At 40.4% G+C, this 22,786-nt stretch overlaps 1 protein-coding gene across 1 annotated transcript in view; it reads right to left on the reverse strand.

The window, feature by feature from the left end:
* Window positions 1-1,378: 1,378 nt before the first annotated feature.
* The window catches only part of BCL2 (BCL2 apoptosis regulator), a 96,643-nt gene continuing 75,235 nt past the window's right edge, over window positions 1,379-22,786 (reverse strand). The window contains exon 2 of the mRNA XM_068197993.1: window positions 1,379-6,091. Coding sequence (XP_068054094.1) covers window positions 5,957-6,091 — 135 coding nt within the window. The 3' untranslated portion in view covers window positions 1,379-5,956. The remainder of the gene's footprint in view (window positions 6,092-22,786) is intronic.

The following is a 22,786-nucleotide window of genomic DNA, read 5'->3' on the forward strand; positions in this document are numbered from 1 at the left end:
AACTGCATGCTGCTGCTCTTGCAGCTTCAGCGGAGACTTACAGTGCCTGAAACCACTCGGGAATGTTTTGAGGAGGGAGCTTTCTGGTTTTGGCCCAGCAAAATTTTTTTTTAGGGTGCTCCTACCTAATTTTCAGACAGCCAAAACCTACCTTACTTATCAGGTCTAAGGGTTCATTTTGTCTTTATCCAGACCACTTCTGTTCTCCCCATCTGCTCACTGTGCTTGGTCCCAGTGGTAAGGTAAGCATTTAATCCCAGGTGCTGATCTGTTACCTTTTAAGAAAAATTGGAGTTATCTGACTGGGCAGAAAGAGAAGAATTCCTGAACTTATTTACCTGGTTTTGCTGAACTCCCTGTGGAAACTTAATCCCATCTTTTGTTAGGTTTTAGCTAGAAAAAATGCAGTTCTAGGGGCTGGTCTCCTCCAAGACCTGGTCTTCTTATTTCACAAAATAATGGCAGAGAGAAATGGTAGTACTTGCCCTACTGCAATGTGGTTTACCTTCTGCCTTGCAAAGGTTCAGTAACCTTGCTCTCTGCTGGACAGTTAAATCCCAGAGCCCAGAGGACAGAGTCCAGCATTGCATTCTGTTTTGTTGCTTCTTCCTTCAGTTTCATGCTGACTTCCTTCACCTTCTGTGTCTTCATGGACACAGATAGAGAGGTAGATGTTTTGCACATGTGCCTGAGTTGTGCTTGAAAAGCATTAAACTATGAAGTTCAGGCACTCATAAAAAGTGCATCCATGACAGCACAGTGCACACATTTGGCTGCAAAACTCACTCAAGAAACTGGGTAAATTCTTAAAGCAGTTAAATAGTCATTACCTGAACACATTTAGCTGTGTTCTACCTGAGTTAAAGGCACAGAAGGTAAGATGCAACCCCTGTGAATCAAGGGCCAGTTAACAGGAGCCTGTAAGAAGCAAAATATCTAAATACTTTTTGGAAACCAGTCATAACTGTAGGAAACCTTCAGCAGTAGTAAAAGAAAAATATTTCTTTTGCTCCTGTTGCAAGTTGCTAATGTCCATTTCCAGCTCATGGCAGCAAGAATGAAAACCACTCTTAGCAAATAAATAGAAAAGCCTTGCTGCACTTTCTGCAAGGCATCAAATTAATGGGAGGGCAGAAAGGGTGACCTTGCGTCCCAAAGCACAGACTACACCTAGGAGCTGCATTTCACACAGCAGCAGCTACTGAAACCTGGGTCACTGCATCTTCATGAGCAAGGCTGGCAAGTACTGGCCACTGCTGAGCAGAACAGGTGAACAGAACTATGAGGAAGGAAACGTTATGTGTCATTTATGTGATTACACTCAAAATGTTTGAGTACCTTTTTATCGACAAATCCTAAACAATGCAAATGCAAAACAAGTATCTCACAGTGTGCTTTTATTATTTTTTCACAATATAAACTAGACAGACATGGAAAGTTTAATGGCAGCATGTTCTTATAACATTTTAAAGACAAAGAACAACATAATCATATTAAATGATAATAAACTGACAAACTACATTACCATACATACATCATCCAAAGGTACTGGATAAACAATATCTGCTTATGTACATTTATGCTGGTGATAATTAAAATTCAAATATTCAGAAGAAAAGGAAAAAACTGCTATTTAAATTATAAAAATATATAGTTTTTGTGTGGAACTCTTAATGCTGTATTACTTTTTGAAGATAATTTCATTGTGTGATGAAGCTGCATTAACTTAGTACAGAAGTGTGGTTTAAACCAAATACGGATTAAATTAGCTCTTTTGTCTTCCTTGCATTTAGCCTTGTTGGAAAGAGAGATAGGAATGTAAAATAAAGCTGGGCTTTTGCAATGAGACAGAATTTTTATACACATAAATTATGTATAATTTTTTGTATAGTACTGAGCCATAAACTCATAATAGAAATAAATCATTTTGCTAGTTTGTTCAGAGATAGAGAGAGGAAAAATAAGAAAGGCTTTTAACATGCTACTTCATGATACTTTTAATCAATAGGTTTGTGGAGTGCAGGTGCACAGCTAAGCAGTGTTAGGCTTCAGGGTCAAAGCATGCAGTCCAGACTCTCGCTGCCTCAGCTGGGGAGACTGCGTGGACTGGGGGACTGGGACCATGTTCTTTGAACTGCATCGCTTTTGTGTTGCCTTTGCACATCTGGTTTCAGACTTCCTTTTTCATAATTGCTCCTTCTTAGTGCAAAACTACTCAGGCTATATAATCCCCAATCATAACAGCAAACTGATGAACTTTTACAGACTAGATAATTTTATAATAATTTACCTGTAATTTTGTAATTGCAAGTTTTTAGTAATCGTAGCCACGTAGTGCACACATTTGTAGCTGCTTTTAGTTAACAGTTATTTTCAGACCTTCTTGAGTAAACTCCTGCAACATGTGAAACTGAAGATTTTCTTACATACCAGTGTCATTCTCCATATCTTCCAGCTCCCTTTCTCATCTGTGTATATATATCTCTGTTACCTCGACAGCCCCATTAGTCCTTTGGTGGATCCAGTGCTTGCTCCATTAAGAAATGTCCTCTGTATCACCTCTAATTTCAGAATACTTTTGCACAATTTTTTCATCTGTTCCTAAGTTACTAATTTATGACAGATCTCAGGTGATCCTACAGATGAAGCAAAATACTTTTCTTCATTATTTTCCTTAAAAATTGACTGAAGAAGAATTAAGGACACCTAAGGTGAATATAGCAAAACACAGTATTTCTCTTCAATGCCTATGCATTAGCTGTTTTAAAAAAAGACTGCCTTCAGCATTAACAAAGTTCTATAGTGAAAAATAACTGTGGGGTCTCTGCAAGCTTTTTTTCTGACCTTGTGGCATCCTTTTTCAATGGAAAGGATGAAAGATGAACAAATTCCAGGTAGCACTCATCTTTAACCAGGGAGATGTTTCAGTGATCTCTCTATTTCCCTCCACTTCTTGACCTCTTCCTTCCTTTTTGACCTCTGATTCTCTACACCTAAACACTTCAGAAATGTCCCTCTTTTTAATTTTTTTTTCTTTTATAATTTGGATATGGTGGGAATGGTCAAATGTCTATGCATACACAGTGACAGAGGATGGGTATTCAGTGAAGTGTAGTCTTTGAGCATGGAAGTCTGTAAGGCATTTTGTGGAGGAAAAAAATCTTACATGGAAGTGTAATGAAGAGTAGGAAAGACAGGAATTATTGAAAAAGAAATGCAGGAGTGAGAAGAGACGATTTTATTTAAGAAGTTCAAGCTTTTATATACATTCAATGTTTCTAAATGTTTTCTTAATAAATGTATTATCAACTATCATTATACCTAATGCAGCCACAATACTGTACTATTCTGCAGTCAGGATGGGAAAACTCCATCATCTCTTTAATAAAATAAAATCATCAACAGTCACCATGACTCTTCTCTTTGCCTGGTACTAACAAATACACTGGGAAGTCCAGTGAGTAGACACAACAGAACACAAAATCCTCAGTATTCATTTAATTGCGTATCATGTGTCGTCTTCATATTATTTCTAAAGCAGCTTTAAAAAACTTTAGCCATTGGAAGGTATTAAAAACCAAAACCCCATTCAAATTATCCTGGTATTATAGCAGCACTGGAATTGATATTTTTTACTACTTTTGACAATGTAAACCTTTAATAAAACAAACAATGTTGAAACAATTTGAGGTCTAATAGTTAATAAACTTTAATGGGCATATGGGCACAAATCGAAAAGAAGACTAGATTGTGAAATGAAACATAAGCTCAATAGCAGCCAATTCCAGTTGTGCAATTGGCTGCAAACAAATTCAGTTTTTAAGCTGAGCTGAAAAACAAAGCCCACACTCACTCCACAATACTCCTCAGTTCCTCAGATTTGAAATATTTTTCATAAAACCCCTACATGACCATGCCCACTCCTTAGAGAAGCACTTTGAAAGCACTGCAGGTACTATTTGTTTGATGGTGGGATTTTTCCTTTTCCTTTAATCAAGAATAGTTCACATTTTTTTGTCCTCTTAAAAATATTTCATTTCTACGTTTCTATAAAATTAAGTAATTTCAAATCTGAAATGTAAGCTTGCCCCATCTTTGCTCATACAAAGTGTAGGTGCCACGACTAAATAGCAGTAAAAATGCTGAGATGTACAACTCTTAAAATAACCAACCAAACATAAAAGCAGCTTTGAAGACACAATATCAACTACAGCCTTAACATTGAACATATTACATTCCCGAGTTACTGGAGATATTTTGCATATAATGCCACAAAGTTATTCAGCTGAAATCTTGAGGTTGGAGCTACAGTTTATTTACTGTGTGTTTTTCACCCTTTGAGCACTTATGTATTGTACGGTACATTTAGCCAGAGCTTTGCAAACTTTCCTTTTATATCTGGACATCCATTTACCCACAAATCCCAGATTTCAGAAGTTTCATAGAAAAAATAGAAGCGCAGGATTTAAAACATTTGAAGCTGGACATTTCCATGCCTCAGAGCAGCCCCTGGGACTCGACGCTTCAGAGTCTTCGGTTTCCAGGGGACTCCTGGCCCCATCGAGCTCACAGAAAGCCCCGCTTTAAACACAGGTCTGTTTATAAAGCTCTGTTATGTACTCTGCATTTATTTTACTTGCGTTGCATTTTGTAACAGGAGCAGATGACTTCATGCCTCCCACTCCCCCTTTTCCTCCACGCTATTTTCACTTGAGATGACAGTAGGCACCTGCAAAGGAGAGGTGTCAAAGAGTCTCTGTCCAGAGAGAGGATTTTGAGTTTCTTCATCAACTTTTCTTCTGGAGATAGTCTTAGGAGACTATTCACATGAAAATATTTTGAGGGCGAGGGGCAGGATGATAAATCTCACTTTCCTTTCCTGTTATGAATATGAACTTGATTTTGGTGTCCAGTTTGATAAACAAGGATAGTCAGAGCTAATCGGTAACTTAGCTGAGGTCTGCTTTTTGCCAAATAAAATTAAGATTTTTTTTTCAACTTTCAGGGATTTAGAGACCACATCTAATTGGTTTCAAATCCCCGGAGGAACGCTGTAAGTAAGTAGGATTAGTTGCAGATATGAGCCCACTAAAGTGGGACACAGGTCAGGTCTTCAGACTCCAGCTCTGCTCTGTTGAAGCAGGCACTTAAGGTCTCCTGATGTTTCTGTGTCAATAGCCACAAAAAACATTTTGCTGCTGAGAAAATCATTGGAACAGCAATTTCCTGCGAGCCCCAAAGATTTAACTTCACACTTCTATAAAAAAAAATAGTTGGCATGTATTGTGTGGGTATTGTGATTATGATGTGATGGCACAGCTGGTAACTTAAAAACACATGTTTAAAAGGCATAGGTAATCATATTTCCAACTGTTCTCCTGTAGGATAGCAGAGTGTCCTTCAAGAAGTTTCTGTCTTGATTCCACATATGTACCATGTTGAATTGTTTACTACATCAGTTCTTGCCAGCAGGACAGGGTGAGAACTTTGTTCATGCTGACCTTATCTTTCAGATCCCTCCTGGAAAATGCTAGGAAATTCAACACAATTTGGCAGTTTTTAGCAGCTCAAGTAACTGCCCTTGTAAGTGTAAGCAGGTAGGTCTTTGTCAGTATATTCGCTCTTCAGAGATAAAATAATCCAGCCAGCTGCATTAATTAAAAAAAAAAAGAACGTAAAATACTCTGGGGCTCATTAAAGTTAAGAATAACAACATGATGTGATGACAGATACAACTTGCTGAGGTTCTGAAAATAGCAGGTTAAAATGTAAATATCTTTTAATAAATAATTTTCCGGCAATGTAAAAATAAATGATATTTCCTTTGGCAGTAATAGCTGATTTAATCTTTCACTGGGAAGTTGCTTTGCTCATAAAATATCATTGTGCTACAGAAAAAAAAATATTATTTTGTTGTTTTGAAAGACTTTTGTAATCCACAATAAACTGGGTGACTCTACTTATGTCCAAGATAAGCGCCAAGAGTGATGCAAGCTCCCACCAGAACCAGACTCAGGATAGTCTTCAGAGAGATCCAGGAGAAATCGAACAAAGGCCTCATACTGTTGCCATACAACTCCACAAAGGCATCCTAGAAAGGGAAATAATGAGAAAAGGAATATCAGAATTGTAGTTACTGTTTTTTTGGGGGGACAGGGGGAATGGGGAAAGGGACGTAACTTCTTCAACCTCAGGGGTCACCCAACAATCCTGCTGGCACAAGAAGACCACACAAACCTATTAAAATAGTGATTTGGGAGGTCTGTTTTGTGTGCTTAAAAAAACATTCTCCTGCCTATTTCTTTATAAATATTGCTTAAATTACTTATGGTTGTGACTTCTGCTTTAAGTATGCCCAGTCAAACAGAAAAGACAGAAGCAGCATTTTAAAATGTAAGTTTCCACTATTTTGGGTCCTAAATGTTGTCTATACAAACATAAGCAAAGGAAGTAGATGAACCTTCTTTCTCCAAATCTTTCATTTCCACTGGATATGGAGCATCAATATTTCAGGTCAGCTTCATTGAAAATAAGGCAGTATTTGTTTGGTTCCCTTGGGATGGGCTCAGAAGACTTTGTGTAGTAGCCACAGATGTTTCTTCCATATGAACTGAAGGTGTTAGGGTTGCGTTACACCTATGATAATCTTTCACAACTGTCACCAAAAAGGGTGATTCCATGGTCCAGTGCTCCAGGAAAATCTGGTCGTGCACGTAGGCACCAAATGAAAAGGCTGTTTAAGTAGCAAAGATAAAGTTTTTGTGACTCATAAATACAGTGGGATTTGACTGGGCAAATGACTGGATTGGTGATACTCTGCACGTAATGCCTTTCTTTCAGGCTGCAATTCCTAACGAGCATGACACTTCAGGGCATTCCTCAGAGACAGATAAATCATACTGTATGGCAGGAAAGCAGTAAATAGCCAAGCTGAATGACTTTAAAAATGTGACAAAACTGATAGCATCATTTATGGCAACTCTTTTACTAGGCTGCCAATTAAGGTCTGCTCCTAAACTATTGCAATAAGCCCATGAAACAGCTATCTAATGTGACAGTTTCTCTCTCTACTTTTATTACTCTAGACTTCCCATTTTTGGTAGAAGTTCACATTCTCTATCAAAGTTATAATGCCTTTAGCTGTTTTGCAATGTTATTATGCTAGGAGTTAACCTGTCTTCTCATAATGCATATCTGTCTTCTAATAATGCATATATTGTTATGGTTTACAGCAGGAACTGAGGGAATAAAGGTGTCCATTATTGATGTAAACTTTCCAACCTAGTTAATGACAATCAAATTCTGTGGTCAAATTAGCTGCCCTCATCAGGCAGCTCTAGTTATTGTCAGAAGAGGCGCGTTTGTGGTTTTACCACGAGAGGGCGTGTAAGCATTTTTAATATTTTGACTTCTATTCATTAGAGGCTGGGTGAGATTCAAATAAATAATAGATATTTGCTTCCAAAATGTGTTATTACATTAAGTAATATTTGGTGCATGTTATAGGTCAGAATGGATGTAAGTAGGTAAGGCTTGGTAACAGAACAGCCACAGGCTCTGGCCAACTGAGTGACATGAAAACACGTCTGCCTCCTGCTATTTCTCAATGCTTGTTCCTCTAGGCAATCATTTTCCAACTTGGGTTTCCAAAGGTATATTCCTAAGTGAAAGCAGCTTAACCTTTTGTGGGGAGGATGAAATGTTTTAATGCAAACTCGTAATTTCAGAGAGAAATTGGCAACTTTTGCTTAGCTGCCTGTTTTTTGACATAGACATTTGCAAACTCTGGCCTTAATATTCTGCTGTTCTGTTGCAGAGCTGAAAAAGCACACTCATTTTGCTGTGCAGCTCTTTGGAAAGCTGCTTTTATTTCTCCTTAAGGCTATGAAGTAACACAATATCCTAAAATGTTACAGACTGGGCTAAATCCTGTTGTCGCCAGTACAGACTCACTGACTTCCACGGGAGCCTTGTCTGTATAGGGAGTTCAAGATCGGGCCTTATAAAAATACAACAAGGGTAAAGTTCAGTACTTGGTGATATTATTAGGGGTGGAAAAGAGAGGAAATGAAAAAATAAAAAAAAAACCTCATGGAAATGCAAGTCATGTGAAAACATTTAAATGTTAAGATTTTCATGGTTTCTTTCCGTGGGGAAGGTCTCACTTCTGTATATTCATGACAGTTGATGCATAGGCAGTATCAATATCAAAATGAGCGTATTTTGTGTCTCCCAGTTCAGGAACATTCCTACCAGTTTTTCTGTGAGAGCATTTCCAATGATTCCTTAGAGCTTCTGGTATTGGGTATGGAGATGGATGGAGGTGAACAGTAAAACTTGGATACAAGACAAAAATATGGCATAACCTGTGGCTCAAAAGAGGAATGTTAACAAAAATGTGCAGCATGCAGTACTTTTTTGCCCGAGATTATTACAACAATAACATGAACCCAACCTAATGGTGTCTGCACTATATATTACAAGTAGCTCTTTATGATTGTTCCCCCTCCCCTTCTCAAACATTCTGATTAGGCCTATTTCCGAAGCTTGTTTGAACAGCCTGTCACTATTTGTTTAAGTTTCAAACCTGTTTTAAATAAACACATGTCCATTTTATGTACTAAAACAAGGGGAGTGGGAGGAGGGAAGCATGACCCGTTGCTGAAAACTATTTTAGCACAAAGAGAACCCTAAACAGAATTTTAACCTTTCATAAGGTTTTGTCTTCTGTAAACCCATGTATTTGTCACTGGATTTTTGTCACCTAAACTGCTCTGTTTAAAATAAGAGAATCTCAGCTAAAATAAATAAGATTAGGAAAATGGTTTGAAACACTTGATGTCCTTTGAAAAGCACTCTTTATAATGAAAGCAAGGGTCCCCTTGGCAAATAGACTGAGGCAAGTTCTGGCTTGGTCAACCTTTCTGGAAGTCTTACACAATTGGAAAGAAAATCATTGCAGACCTTGCTTTTAAGACCTTCAAAATTTAATGGGAAGTTATATCCTGGATGTAAAATTATATCAGAGCTGTTAAAAATTATATGGAAAAGAAGTCTTCATTCAGTTCTGCAACTATTTAAAAAGCCATTTCTTAAGAAGCTTTTATTAAGTCAAATCAGTCTGTTGCTGGTTTACTGTGCAACTTTGTGTTGACTGTTTCTGTGGAGCAAGAAAGGTGGCGGTGGAGAAGGGAAAGATGCTCTGCCTGAGCTCCTCTTAGGCACCAAAGCCCCTGAGATGCCTGCTTCACCTTGCCTGCTTTGACTGGAAACCATGAGGTGCTCCCAAGGTCATCCCTTACTGCCTTCTTGCCCACTGGACTATGTATAGGGAGGACAGAGCATGTTCCTGGCCAGAGTTCCAGGGATTTGCAGGGAGCCTAGGACAGAAGTGGAGTTTGTCACTCTGGGAGGATTAGGAGGCGTAATAGTGCACTGAGTCAGGGCAGTCTCAAAACAAAGAGATCACACTATCCCGCTCTTCCGCTGGCCCAAATTCGGCAGCTCTGATCCAAGAAACAAATGTCATCTTTAATTACATGGGCATTCTTTGCTTGTGGAATGAGCCAAGTTTGTTCAGCCTCAGTCCTTTCGCAGCTCAGCTTGCACCCCAGCCCGAGAGGCAAGGCACAGCTCCTCGGCCACAGAGGAGGACTTGCTGCGCACAGGCTGAGTCCAGAGAAGCGTTATGGATGTGACGGATCCTCACCAAAACTGTGGAGGGAGAAGGCAATATCTGCCTGGTATTTCTGACCGAGGGGGCGGCGGGGAGAGCGAACATGAGGAAGTAAACGCTTCCTTTTTCTACCTGAATCAAACAGCTGGTGAGGAAGTGACTTTATTTCCCTCGTTATCATTGGTTTGGCAGGATATCCTCTTGAGCCACATTGTATTGAATGAAGAGCCAGAGAGACTTCCATTTTACTGTATGGGAATTGCCTCGCAGCTATTTTACGCTGCCCTCTCTGTGACTCCAAAACAAACAAACAAACACACACTAGCCCCGGGCTTTTGAAGAAACTTGCACAAGTCTGAACAAGACCACTTTGCCATCCACTACCGGGCAGGAGAGGGAATGGCGCACACTCTGATGCCAAGGTTTGGCAGCTGAATGACTTTTCCCTCACCCCTGCCTCCACACAGATGACATAAATTCTCATAAAAGCTTTTGTTCCCGCATGTTAACTCATTTCAGAAAGAGTTTGGGGAGGGAGGGAGGGAGGGAGGGGGTGGACAGAGCTGGTTAAATCGTCCCATGTTTTCTATGCTGTGAAACCTCATTAAAATGTCATCTTGCAGCTAACAAGAAAAGTTCTTGGAACACAAAGAGTAGACAAATGTGTAGCTGTTCTTTTCCCAAAGAGTTTATAAGTCTTTTATGCAAGCCTAAGTCGTGAGTACAAATAAGGGCAGCTCAGCCCTTGGCTGTGCTGTGCTGAGGTATGGTGTTTCACAAGGTTCGTATCTTTAGAGAGGCTGATATCTTTTTATACCTGGGAGTGCCGACATGCTGGTAGTCCTGCCAGGTGCATATTAACAAATTATAATGGGAAGGAAAAGAAGGTGTCACCACACAAGCCCTGCTGATCATGGAAAAAGAACCTGCCTGGGGAGTGGCTTTGGCACGTGAACCCCTGAACCGATTCCCATCTGGGTTTTTTTTTCTTTTCCCCTTTCACCTTTGCTCGTGGTAGAAATTGGGTCTATTTTGGAGACATGGTTCAGTGGTGAACATGGCAGTGCTAGGTTAATGATTGGACTTAATGATGTTAGAGGTCTTGTCCAACCTGCTATGATTCTATGATTCTGTTTTGAATTCTGTTTCTGCAAGGCCTGACACAGACTTAGGTCTGCAGCTGATGCATTAGATGCTGGCTGAATACACTTTTTTATTTTGTTTCTTCAGTGCTGTCTGAGGTTTCTGACTTTGAACAAAATTGGTTTTCATCACAGTAGTCTTGCCTAACTTCTGTGTTCCTTGTCCTTACTATCTATTTGTATAAATTCCTGCATCAGTGAGCCTGTGATTTTGGGACTCTCACTGTAAGGTTCTGTGAACTGGCATTAGTGGAAATAGTATTTGCATGACTGACTAAACATGTCACTCAGATGGAGACATCTAAGGATCAAGGATTGACTGTGGTTATGTTTGCTCATGAAAAGTGATGAATATGCTTAGGAATATATAAATGTGAGTAGTTATAGTAATGGTGATGACTAGTCCCCCTGTCTGTGCTGCTAAAGAGTGACCCTGTTGGCAGGTAGGTTTTCTCCAGACCCCTGTGAGATGAAGGGTAAATCCAGGCTTTGAGGAATAGTCAAGCCATATCTTTAAACACAGGATTTGTAAGGTGTTGATCACTCAGCTTGGTTGAAAATCCATCCGGTGTTCAGACTAGGCCACATTCTTGTCAAACCAAGTCAGCATGAGAACTGTTTCAGTAATTTAGTCTTGGCATCTCTATTTAATTCATTTAGATGTGGTTCTGCAATGCGCAAAAGCCCAGAGCTAATGGAGGCTGCCTCGTTCTCTTATTCCTGGAAAGGCGCACACTATAAAATGAGGTATTTCTGGCAGTAGCATAACAGCACTGCAGGGTAACAGCACTGCAGCAGCTAGCTGGTGGTATTTGATGGGTGCCACTTCTGAGGGAGCACTATTAGCAGTTATGAGAAAAAGAAGGCAAGAAGGCCTTCTGGACAAAATACTGTGTTCAAACAACACAGTCAAAGCTGCTCTATTTGATCCTTCACAATTTTCAGATCTTTTGCAGGTTGGTAGTCCTACTCAAATAATTTGCTGCTTTATTTAATTTTCTGAAGATATCTTACTTAATAGAGTGCTAGAAACTGTTCTACCTAGAAAACAAATGTGTCCCTACACATGAATCTCAGTTGCACTAAAACCAAGTCATTAGTGGGCCATATTCTTCCCCAAATTACCAAACCCATTCTAAAGAGTTTACATTCCCATGCAACAGTATATAACAATGACATCCCTTTGTGCATTTGTGAATCCTTTTGAAGGAGAAAGCAAGTGTCACAGAGCTGCTGGGGAGACTCATCTCACGCTGTAATGTCGCTCTTATAGCTGCATCCTCTGAAAAGAGGCTGGATGCATGAAGACCCTGGTCAAATCTTCAGAATGGCTTAAAAAAAAAAAAAAAGACAAAATGGGCTTGAATATCAACGCAGGCCTGTTTTTCTCTAAATCTTACTTAAATTCTCTGTCTTGTTTGTAACTGGCTTTCAATATGAGTGCCCTTATACTGCAAATAGCCCAGTTAATTTAAAAGTGCAACTCTGAAGATTTGTCTTGCAGTGGGTGCTGCACTGACAGTAGAGGGAAATGTGAACACATCCCCCATTATATTCCTTGCCTGCTCCAGCTGCCCAGGCTGCTCTTGGGCTGCCGCAGAAGAGTTAAATCACGTAACTGCCTGGGAAATGGGAAATGAAAGTAGCTGCTTGTAGAAGTGCTCAGAGTGCTGTGGCACAGTGTTTGTCCTCCAGGCAATGGAGGCTTTCATTTAACAAGCGCATCCAGCGGTGCCGGGCTCAAGGCACAGGTATGAGCGGAGGCAGAGAGAGGACAGCAAGGTGGCAAAGCTGTCAGCCTGGGGAGGGACCTGGCTCAGGGTGGCCTTGGCCAGAAAAGGCTGAGTGCACGTGTGAACCAGATGGGTGAAATCTGACTGGTCTGAGCAGGTTGTCCCATCGACTGCACCACGAGGGACCAGTCACGCGTTTTTCTGCTGCTTGTTTTAACATCCCTCAGGGATATGCTCCATCTAATGTTTGTTGTTTCAACACTCCGTTCTGACCCAAACTCCTTTGGCTTGACAAACTTGTGCTCAGCATTGAGCAAGAGCAGCACAGAGCTGGAGTGGTGGCCTGGCTGTTCCATGGTGCTCCGTGGTGCTCCATGGTGCTCCAGCACCCAATCCTGGTGTGACTTGATGCAAGCACTTGTTTTTTTTTGTAAATCTTGTGACAAGGAACTGATTTACAGGGCCAGTGAGACAACACAGCTAACATTACGCTAAAGTAACTCACGATAAATCCACAATTTAATGAGTAAGTGCAAAAAAAGGCCATGCTGTAGACTTCAATGGACAGTTACATTTCTACCACCAGCCACCTGGAAAATACGAATTTGACCATGTGTTTTCTTTGGCAGCCTACACCTCATTAGCAGCTCAGACCATTTCTGCTCACCTGAAAGAGCCTTATTGGAGGCAGAGAAGAGGCAGAATTTTTTAGCCATTGCTGTCTTTTGCCATTTCCTAAGTCAGCCCTCCCACCAGGAGCTATGGGAGGCAGACAGGTCCTGGGAGTCTGATGGAATGCTGCAAATTCTCCCCTTCCAGAGTGGTACACTTGAGAATGGGGCCTCTTGGTGTCTCACTCCATGTTCTCATCAATTCACAGCTAAGTGATAATGGGAAATTAAAATAAGGGGAAGTTCTCTGTTAAGAAGAGACTGTTTTTAATTGGGTGCCTTCCTCCACACCACTTTTAGTCCTTTCTTGTGCAAAAACACGAGACCTGGTAGAGAAACGGAGGGTGAAGGAGCAGGGAAAGGAATGAGCAGAGTCTGCACAGACTGAGGCAAGTAGAAATTTGGACAAAATTAATTAAGTGGGACAGGTGAAAACTGTTGTCAAAAAAGCTGAACTTTTAAGCCAAGACAGCTTTATGCGTTGCTTGCCTTATAGATGGGGGGACTCGTAGGTTAAGGTGGGCTGGTAAATCTTCAATTTTTGGGTTCATCCAGAAAGTCCTTTGGTAAATGTTATCAGGCAAGAGCTAACGGGGACCACTTGAAAAAAAAAAGGACCAGTAATAGTGTAAGAATACAAGCCAAGTCACAGAGTAATGGACTTTGTTTTTTTATTCAAAACAGCTCAAATTCATTTGTATACACAGTTGTAATTCATTAACTATGACCAATAGATTTATTTAAATGCCACCCAACAAAACCAAAATATGAAGCCCTAATAAAAGGCAAACCATCTCTGCCTCTCTACCGGCAAAACCAACACCAAAGCATACAACTGGCATCCTTCAGGAGAACTGGGATCTTCTCCCATTCAAAGGAAGTACCATCAGGATGTTGGAAAGCAACACACCTCCTATCCATGACTCTTCTGTAACAAGAAATAATGTCTTGATGATATATAAGTAAGAGCACAAATTCTGCATGTTTCCTTTTAGCAGGAAGCTCTCAAACTGAAAAATATTGGACACTGCTAGAATGAGAAAAGGCGCTATTCTTTAAGTACTTCAGGTGTCACTGTTCTGGCCATATTCCTTGATGGAAACATGGCTTATACCAGCTGCAGCAGTCTGCCAGCATAGTTGAAGTACCTCCCAAACAATGTGAGTTATACTGGCAAAAGGACTCCTCTCTGGTCTAAGTCTACGTAAGTCTACATAGTGGGGAATGGAATCATGCCAAAATAGCTATCTTTGTAGGCTAGGGATGTGATTTTTTCCCCATGAGATAGTTGTGCTGGCCAGACTTTGTCATGTAGACCCTAGGAATTTTTATTTGCAAAATAAGACTGTAATTTATTTTAACCAGATGTTCAGCACTGATCTGTGTCTGTGCATTCACAGCACACTCCAAGTAATTTTTACTGTGAAAGACATATACCTTGGACACTGGTAAGATTTTAAAAACATAATGCTGAAGCTTTAAGACTGTGGTGGGCTTTCCTTTCTTTTTGTTGGTAATGGGTAGCTCCCAATGAAGTAAGCTGGTGTTCTGGGTGTTGAGTTTTGCTCCTATCAATCAGATTCCCCACAGGCCCTGTGGGGAAAAGTCTCAGCTCTCCCAGGTATCAGAAATTCACATCAATTGCTGAAGCAAGTCATGCAGCTCCTTACAACCTAATGGCTGCTGGGAGAATAGAGTGAGAGCTGAAATGACCTAGGATCTCTCTTTTCTCAGTAAAAAGCAGGAGGTACGAGTGCCAGTCCTCTGAATAAACAGATCCCTCTTTGTTTTCTTTCGTGCCTGGTGTTCTTGAGGGGAGGCAGGGGCTGGTTCTGCTACAGGACAGTGATCATCGGAGTGGTCACGTAGCTGTCACTGGAGCCTGATGTACCAACCACTATCAACAAGTTACACATACACATCCTTGGGAACAGCTGAAATACAGCTTAGCCTGCATTCCTATGGCCAGTCATTGAAAACAGAAACTAAAGGATTTAGCTAACTGCTGCTTTTTTTTTTTTTCCATAAGCCTGCATGTCCTTGCAGATCATTCACAAAGGGCTGCACATTTATATTTCCTGTTGACATCCTTTGAAAGGGAGAACGCCAATGGAAATTGGATCTTTTAATCAACAATTTCTGTGGACAGCAAGTCGGATGAAAATTCATGAAGGATTAAATTCTATCATTGTGACCTTGAACTAAGAGCACAAGGAAGGAGAATGCTGTTAACTTAGGCAGGAAGGATTGGTAATTATTCCATGTGTTGGTGTTTGCAAGTCGGTAGAAATTTCATGCAAAATTTCGGATACTCAAAAGAAAGAATATAAAACAAAATCAGGACTGTCAGCGAAGGAAACAAAAAAGCATCACTTATGAAATTGGCCTTGAAAGCTTCCCCAATTTCTAAAATAAATAAGACCCCACAGATCAGAAACCACAGATCAAAACTGATATAAAGTCCTTCATAAATGTCATAATTAATTTTTTTAATACTTCTAAGAGCAGGTGGGAGCACACAGCAGAGCACAGTTCTACAGAGGGGAAGAGAGAGCTCACCTTGCACTCATCAAGCTACCTCAGGGTCAGGGATAGGGGCGCAAACACTGTGGGTATATTAGAATAGCACTCCAGGCAGACTGAATATTCCTGCTGTGAAACTAGCACAACCACCGCTCAGAGGCAGCTCCAGAATCCGTGCGCTCTGCCGTGTAGATGTGCCCCGAGGCACTACCGGAGAAAAAATGACAGATCCCGCTCCTGCTTACGGCACTGCCTTCCCCGTAGAGCAGCGTGAGCTGTGACTCCTGTGCCAGCAGCTGCTGCTGAAAGCCTAGTCTCTCCTGCCCGGTCACTTCAACGTAGCCTCAAGAATTTCATTAACACATTAATCTGCAATTAAAGAGCTGCCCTTGCTTAAGAGCCAGAGGAAGTGATTACAACAGCTGAGGAATTCATGTGTGGTGGAAGGAGAGGCACCAGATCTGGAGGTAGGTACAGCAATCATCTAGAGGATGACCACAAGTACCTCCTGTGTGCAACTACCTCCTGCTTCTGTCCCTCTTCAGGTGATGTCCCTTGCACATCTCGATGGTCTTTTCCTTGGAATTCTGCCATTGCTGTCAAAAGGCTGCTTCTCCCTCAAGATCCTCCATCACCAGTATCTGCTGCTTCTAGCCCAAAGTGGGAAGGCCCAAAGATGGTTTCCATCAGTTTTGCATCAATAGGGGCTTCCTGCCACAGTGGTAACTCTCAGCTGGCACTTTATGGCTGGAATCCAATGTGTAAGTGCCATAAACCCACCCAAGGAGCTACCTTATTATAACCTCCTATAATTAACTGTTGCTGCTATAAGTTTAGACAAACCCAGGAAATCACATGCAAAATTCTGTCTGATTTGCTATCTAATCATCTTCTATCTAGGTTCTTATACCACACACATTGCTGTGGTATCTGAGCATCTTGATGCCTGGATGCAAGTCAGATAAACCCTTTTCAAGCTAACTAAGCTGCAGTCCTGACACTTCTACACTCTTTTGCAGCCAACGCTTTTGCTACCAGCAAACTGCAAAGAAGCTTCTTCAAAGATCTGCTGAATGTACCAGCTTCTCCTGTCTTCCTTTCCCAGATAATGTAAGGTTGGGAAATTTGCCAAGTATCATGCTAAACTGAAAGAGACATTCAAATTGCAGTGAGTGCATGAGCCAAGGGAGACCAGCCTGCCAGAATGTTATTGTAGTGTTCCCAAGAAGTTCTCAGCATTAAGACTTCATTTCGTTGTGTGCCTGTCTGTCTGGTTAGGAGATGCTCCACTGGAGACCAGAAAGTCATTGCTTTCTCAATATTAAATACAAGCGTCTCAGCCAGCTACAAACCATTTGTTAGCTTCAAGCTTTTGAACCAGTTTTGTTTCTTTTTCTTTTAAGATTGGAGGCGTTTGATCCTGCAGTTACCATCACTTGAAACAGAACTTCTGCTTTCAAGAAGATTTTAGATATACCCTTTTCTGATGACCATATGATTGAAGCAAGAATACAGACAGGGACCAGCAGTCAAAAAGGTGATGAAAAAAAGATGTATTATTTCTGGATGAGAAATGATAGGGGTTTGATTGATTTAAGAACAAGTAAGGGAAGAGAAAAGTTCAAAACTTATCTACACTTTTAACAGTAAAGAAGCAATCCTCCCCCCAGGAGGGACCATTTATACTGATATCAAAGCATATTCTGACTCATTAACTGAAATATGTTGCACTGGTGGGAGACAGTTGTATCAGCAAGATTTTGTCTACAGAAGGGTTTGCACCAGTATAACTTATATCCATAAAAAAAGTCAGATGCACCAGTAACATGGGCACATGGTGGAATGCAAACCAGGCATGAAACATAGGGAAGAATTTGCAGACCAATGTTTTGGGCTATTTTACGTCTCTGTGTTGTAAAAGTTCCTGTATGTCCATAGTGAGAGCAGTTAAAATACAAAGACCCTCAACCCTGATCTAGAGCAACAGAAACATCAAGAAACTAAAAGAAAACCAAAGCACCTTCCTTTTTTAGGCCATCTACTCCCACAGCTTTAGCCATAGAGTTTGGGGGAGGGGGATGAAGGAAAGAAGCTGAACTGAATTAGTAATCACAGCATTAAGTTGATTTGACTATTAGAAAACTTTAATTGCAATGTTCCCAATGGCGTTTCTGGTATTTATTTCCTTATTTACTTCTTGAGCCTATTTAATACTTTGACCTGAAGGAAGAAGAATTTGTACAAGCAAGAAGATTAAAGGTTCAAATTAGCTAAAGATGAAACAAATCTATTGATTCATGACAGACCAGTGTTCTCAGTGTCACCAGTGATACCATCATGTACTAATGCCATAATGTACCATCATGTACTATGCTTGAAGAAAAAAGACATTTTCAAGAACAGGTTATAGATGGCTTTTGATTGGAAAAAATATACTGCTGCTTTGTATTCTTTCTGCCCAGTGTTTTCTGTCCCATCCAAATGGCCTTTCTACACATGTAAGAACCATGAAAGGGTCAGTTAGTCTTTTCTCACACTGACCTGACCTTGTATGTTGGTTTCAGCCAGATTTTGCCATCTGTGTTCACTCCAAAATTGTACTTCTGAATTTGCATTCCTTTCACACACTGGGGACTTTTTATATGCTTTGCTCATGTAGTCGCTTTCCTTCTGGTGTGTGTTTCTTCTGCCATTTCTTGTGTGACTCCTTCTTCTTCTGGCTGTTTAACCTTACTTCCTTCATTACTTCTCTTTTCACTATTCACTTTCAAGCATTCAGTGCTGCCTCACAGAGTTTCCACTAAGCATTTGTCCATACACATTTGTCCTTTCCTTAAAAGTATATTGCTTATTCCTGTCTATGGAGCAGAAGTTAGTGGAGACAAATACATGATTGTCATTGTGCCAGCTAATCATGCTTGAGCTGTGGTCCCAGCAGGTTTTAACTGCAGTTGGCTGCCACAACACTGAGTGTAACCTAGGTGGATGCAATAGCCAAGTCACCGCAGGCACTGTGCCAAAGGGACTCTTCAAGGTTGTGCTGTGACACAGCGGTAGCCTGCAGTGAGACCAGCCCTGACTAGTACTTGATGACAGCTCAAGACCCAGTTTGTGTCTCAAAGAAACCCAAGTCGAGGTGGTATTCCTCTAGAAGCAAGCAGGGGTCGGGTAGGAATGTTTAAAACAAGGCTTAGTCCAACACCAGTTGTGGCAGATTTGCTGTGAAGCCAACACAAAACCATGCTCAGAAAGCAGGGATACCTGGGCAATGTTCAGCTGGAGACCTGCATGCAAAACCGTCCTATGTGGAAGGCACAGCACACCTGTATGATTTATCAAGGAGCTGGTAGCAGCTGAGCCATATGAGAAGTTCTCTGAAGGCTTTCACACTCCCAGAAGGAGGAGCACCTCATAAAGCTGTGTTTATTACTTCACCTCTGGTCAATTTTTAAGGGTAGATTTAGGAGGAGGAAGATGAAGTTGCTCTTTGTTGAATTTTTACACATTAAAATACATATTTATGTCACAGAGGTTAAAGAAAACAAAAAGAGCATCACCTTGAAGAGGTGAAAGTTCAATCCCTGAACTGCCATCGCGAATTAGGTTTCTGGTACACCTAAGTGTTAGTACTCAGTGAGTTAGCTACAATCAGTTTGTTATTGATACTCAAGTTAAGAGTAGTTTCTTCCTTCTGTCTCACTTTTCCAAGATAGTGTTGTGTCAAGTGTTAACAAAATTGCTCTTCTAATTTGTGTGCCTCCTGATTTATTTGGCCAGGCTTAGGGGAGTAGCCCAAGTTCCCATTACCACAAATCTGTTAACAATTCTTTTGAGTTCAACAATGTTCATTCTGTTTCCTTTGCTTAAGCTGGATATTAGCAACAAAGACCTGCTAATGTCTTTACTTTTCGAAAGTTGTAAAAATGCTTTGGAATTTCTACTTTAGCATTTATTTATTTGTCTTCAGAGATTCAGTTGCACAGCCCTTCCCACTTACAGTTCAGCTAAATAATGTTCATGTTATCCTTCTATTCAGGAGTATTTCCTCTGCCTCCGCAGCCCAGTCTTTCTTTCCTGAACAGTTTGTAGGTAGATAATTACGTTGTTCCACTACATTTCCCTACCACTCATTGCTATTAAAATCATCCTCCATGGCAAAATACTCTGATTGTTCTTTTGCTTTTAAGCTTGTTACACTTGTCTAAATAGTTACGCTATTCAACTCCTTTTTCTGATACCTTCCCAGTTTTCCTGAATTCCCTTTTATACATTTACCAAAATTACGACTCTCCGATGGTTGTAATTGGCATCATGTTCTCTGAATTCACAAGATGCTGCCATATATACAGATGTCTTTAATAGACATATCTGACTAATATGTTCCCCAGACGCTCATAACTTCTGGCTTATTTGCAGAATCTACTTCTGTTCTGGTCCTCTCCATTTTCTAGGCTCTCCTTCACTCAGTTACTGTACTCTCTATCTTGCAAACTAAAGCACCTTCTTGCACAGTCTGTTCCGGCAACACTGAGAACTGGCACAGATCTCACCGCTTCATCAGACTTGCATATGAAACTGGGAACAGCTGAGTCAAAGCCATTTGCCCTGACTTGGACCAGAGTTTTCTGTCTAGCCAAATGATGTTACTTCCCAGACAATTTCTCTTACTTACTGGTGAGAAAAGTTCATCCAGTGCCTCATGATATCCATTGTTTTGGCTGAAATTAAGAAGCTTGCTGAGCTCATGTTCATCACTGCTGTGTTCCTGGGGACAACTGGGGGTGTTTGCCTCACCAGTCTCATTCTGACCGGTGGCTAAAGCCAGCTTTATTTGCAGAGTTGCACTGTCTGCCAGAGAAGGATGATCTGACCCTCTGCTCTGCAGCCATAGGGAGACTAGCTTCTTGAAGCAAAGCCTTGGCCAGCTCGTGCCCGAGAGCCACCCTTCCCCTCCCAGATGACCTTTCAGCATCTGAGCTTCCTCAATTTGTCACAGACATTTGTGGGACTTCAGAATATTTGAAAGTAAAGAAGCAGAAGCTGTGTCAGATCAAGGGTCCTTAAGGTAAGATATTTTAACCAGTTCCATAGTCAAAATAAGAGTTACTGTCTTTTTATCTACTTGCTTGTGGTAATAAAATGTTTGGCTTTTGGCTGGGCAAACAACTGTCAGTACTGTATAACCCATGCAAGCTCCTTCTCAGTGTCATGGTAATATATCCCTGTCATCTAAATCTTGAAAAAATATGCTTTCAAGTTAGATTCCTAAACACATGAGTAGACACCTGAGTAGACCGAGCTTCGCAGTGGGGACCTCCTGCCTTGGTGGCCTGAAGTTAGGCACCTGACAAGTATTGCAAGTCTTGGGCCGAGAAATACACTACAAAGCTACAGTACGGATGGGGACAGAGGAAATAAATTAGATTCCTGATCCCATTTCTAAAATTTTAATATTATGCATTAATAATCACTGCACTGATAATAATTTATTAAAGCTGTTGGGATTTAACAGATCTTTTCTGAAAATGGTGTTTGAATTTTCTTCACTCTTTATTTGACAGGGATCAGAGTAGAGCAATAAGACTATAAGAACACAGAAAACTTTTCAATAGGGAGAGCACTGGAAGAAGCCATTTGGGAATGCAGCCATCTAACGGAACAAGGAGTCAATGAGAGACAGGGAGAGAGAATGTGCAGATGGAGACTCAGCACTCCCAGTCCTCATCATGCAAGAAATAGGGGAATTTCAATAACATAAGGAAGGACAGGAAATTCAAAGCTGGTAAGACAGCATACTTTTGCACATCATCCTCAATTAGACCTTATTATTATAGAAAGTATTTAAATTAGGTAATTGCTACAGAATGCTGAGATGAGAGTTTAGTGAGCTTCAAAGAATAAGCAAATATTTCTACAGTAAACAAAAGCCATTAACAGTCCAAAATAATAGGGATAGTAGTAATAAGAATGGTGGCAATAACAATAATAGTAATAATAGTTGTTATTATTATAGTAATTATAATGAAAGGCTTTTGTTTGAAGGATTAAATAAATCTCTGATTTTTGGGATTAGTGTGAGATCTTCAAAAGGACTATACAAGACAGGGGGAAGGGTGGGAGATGACATTATCCTAAATCCACCTCTTGGGGCATTTCTTTGCCTTCATTTGAAGCAGATGGTGCCCAGCACAGGCACAGACACAGATACAGTCTGTGCTAGATTCATCATGATTCCAATAAAGATGGACAATTTTAAATAATTATGTATTAGCTGAGCAGGGGATTTTTGTGTCCTTTTGTGTTTATAAAGATATCCTTCTAATTTTTTTCATGTTCATCAAACAAAAAGACTTTGATTGAGACAAAATCCATGGATTCCTAAAGTAAGAATTATATAGAAATTTGAAAAAAAATCTACACAAGCAACATAGAACCTTTAATTTAGGAAAAAAATCCAGTATATCTTTTTATCTGCAAAAATGTTGTAAGTTAAATGCAAGGCATAATGAAAGATTGAGAAAAGAAGTTCAAACCCTATTTTTAGAATGGGCAAATTCCTTAATCTTAGAAGGAACATTTTCATAAACTATTTAATGAAAACTAAAAACTAAATAGAACAAAATTCAGGTTTTGCTCATGTGCTTTATTTTATATGGAAGGAATAATAATTCAACATATAATGACAGGAACATAAAGAGAAGAGGCTGTGTTTAAAAAAAAAAAGAAAAAAAAGATAGTTCTGTCCCTTACTTAACTGAAAACAAAGCTAAAAAACTTGGTGACAATACGGAATTTAACCATGTGCCAGGGTATAAAATGCTACTGTTTACGCCTTCACTCCTTTGTCCAGCCACAGACACTGTGACGGGTCAGTCATGGGTTTTTAACTGAATTAATCACAGCAGGGGAGGACGCTCTTCCCGGCTGCTCTGAGGACCACCCCTGCATTCCCGCTCTGTTTGAGGCTGGAGTGAATGCTGGAAGAGGCCACAGAAGTATGGCTGATGGTGCTGGGGCAGAAAAGGATTCAACGTGCCATAG

Source organism: Anomalospiza imberbis, chromosome 1 (assembly GCF_031753505.1).
Source record: "Anomalospiza imberbis isolate Cuckoo-Finch-1a 21T00152 chromosome 1, ASM3175350v1, whole genome shotgun sequence".
Classification (NCBI taxonomy): Eukaryota; Metazoa; Chordata; class Aves; order Passeriformes; family Viduidae; genus Anomalospiza; species Anomalospiza imberbis.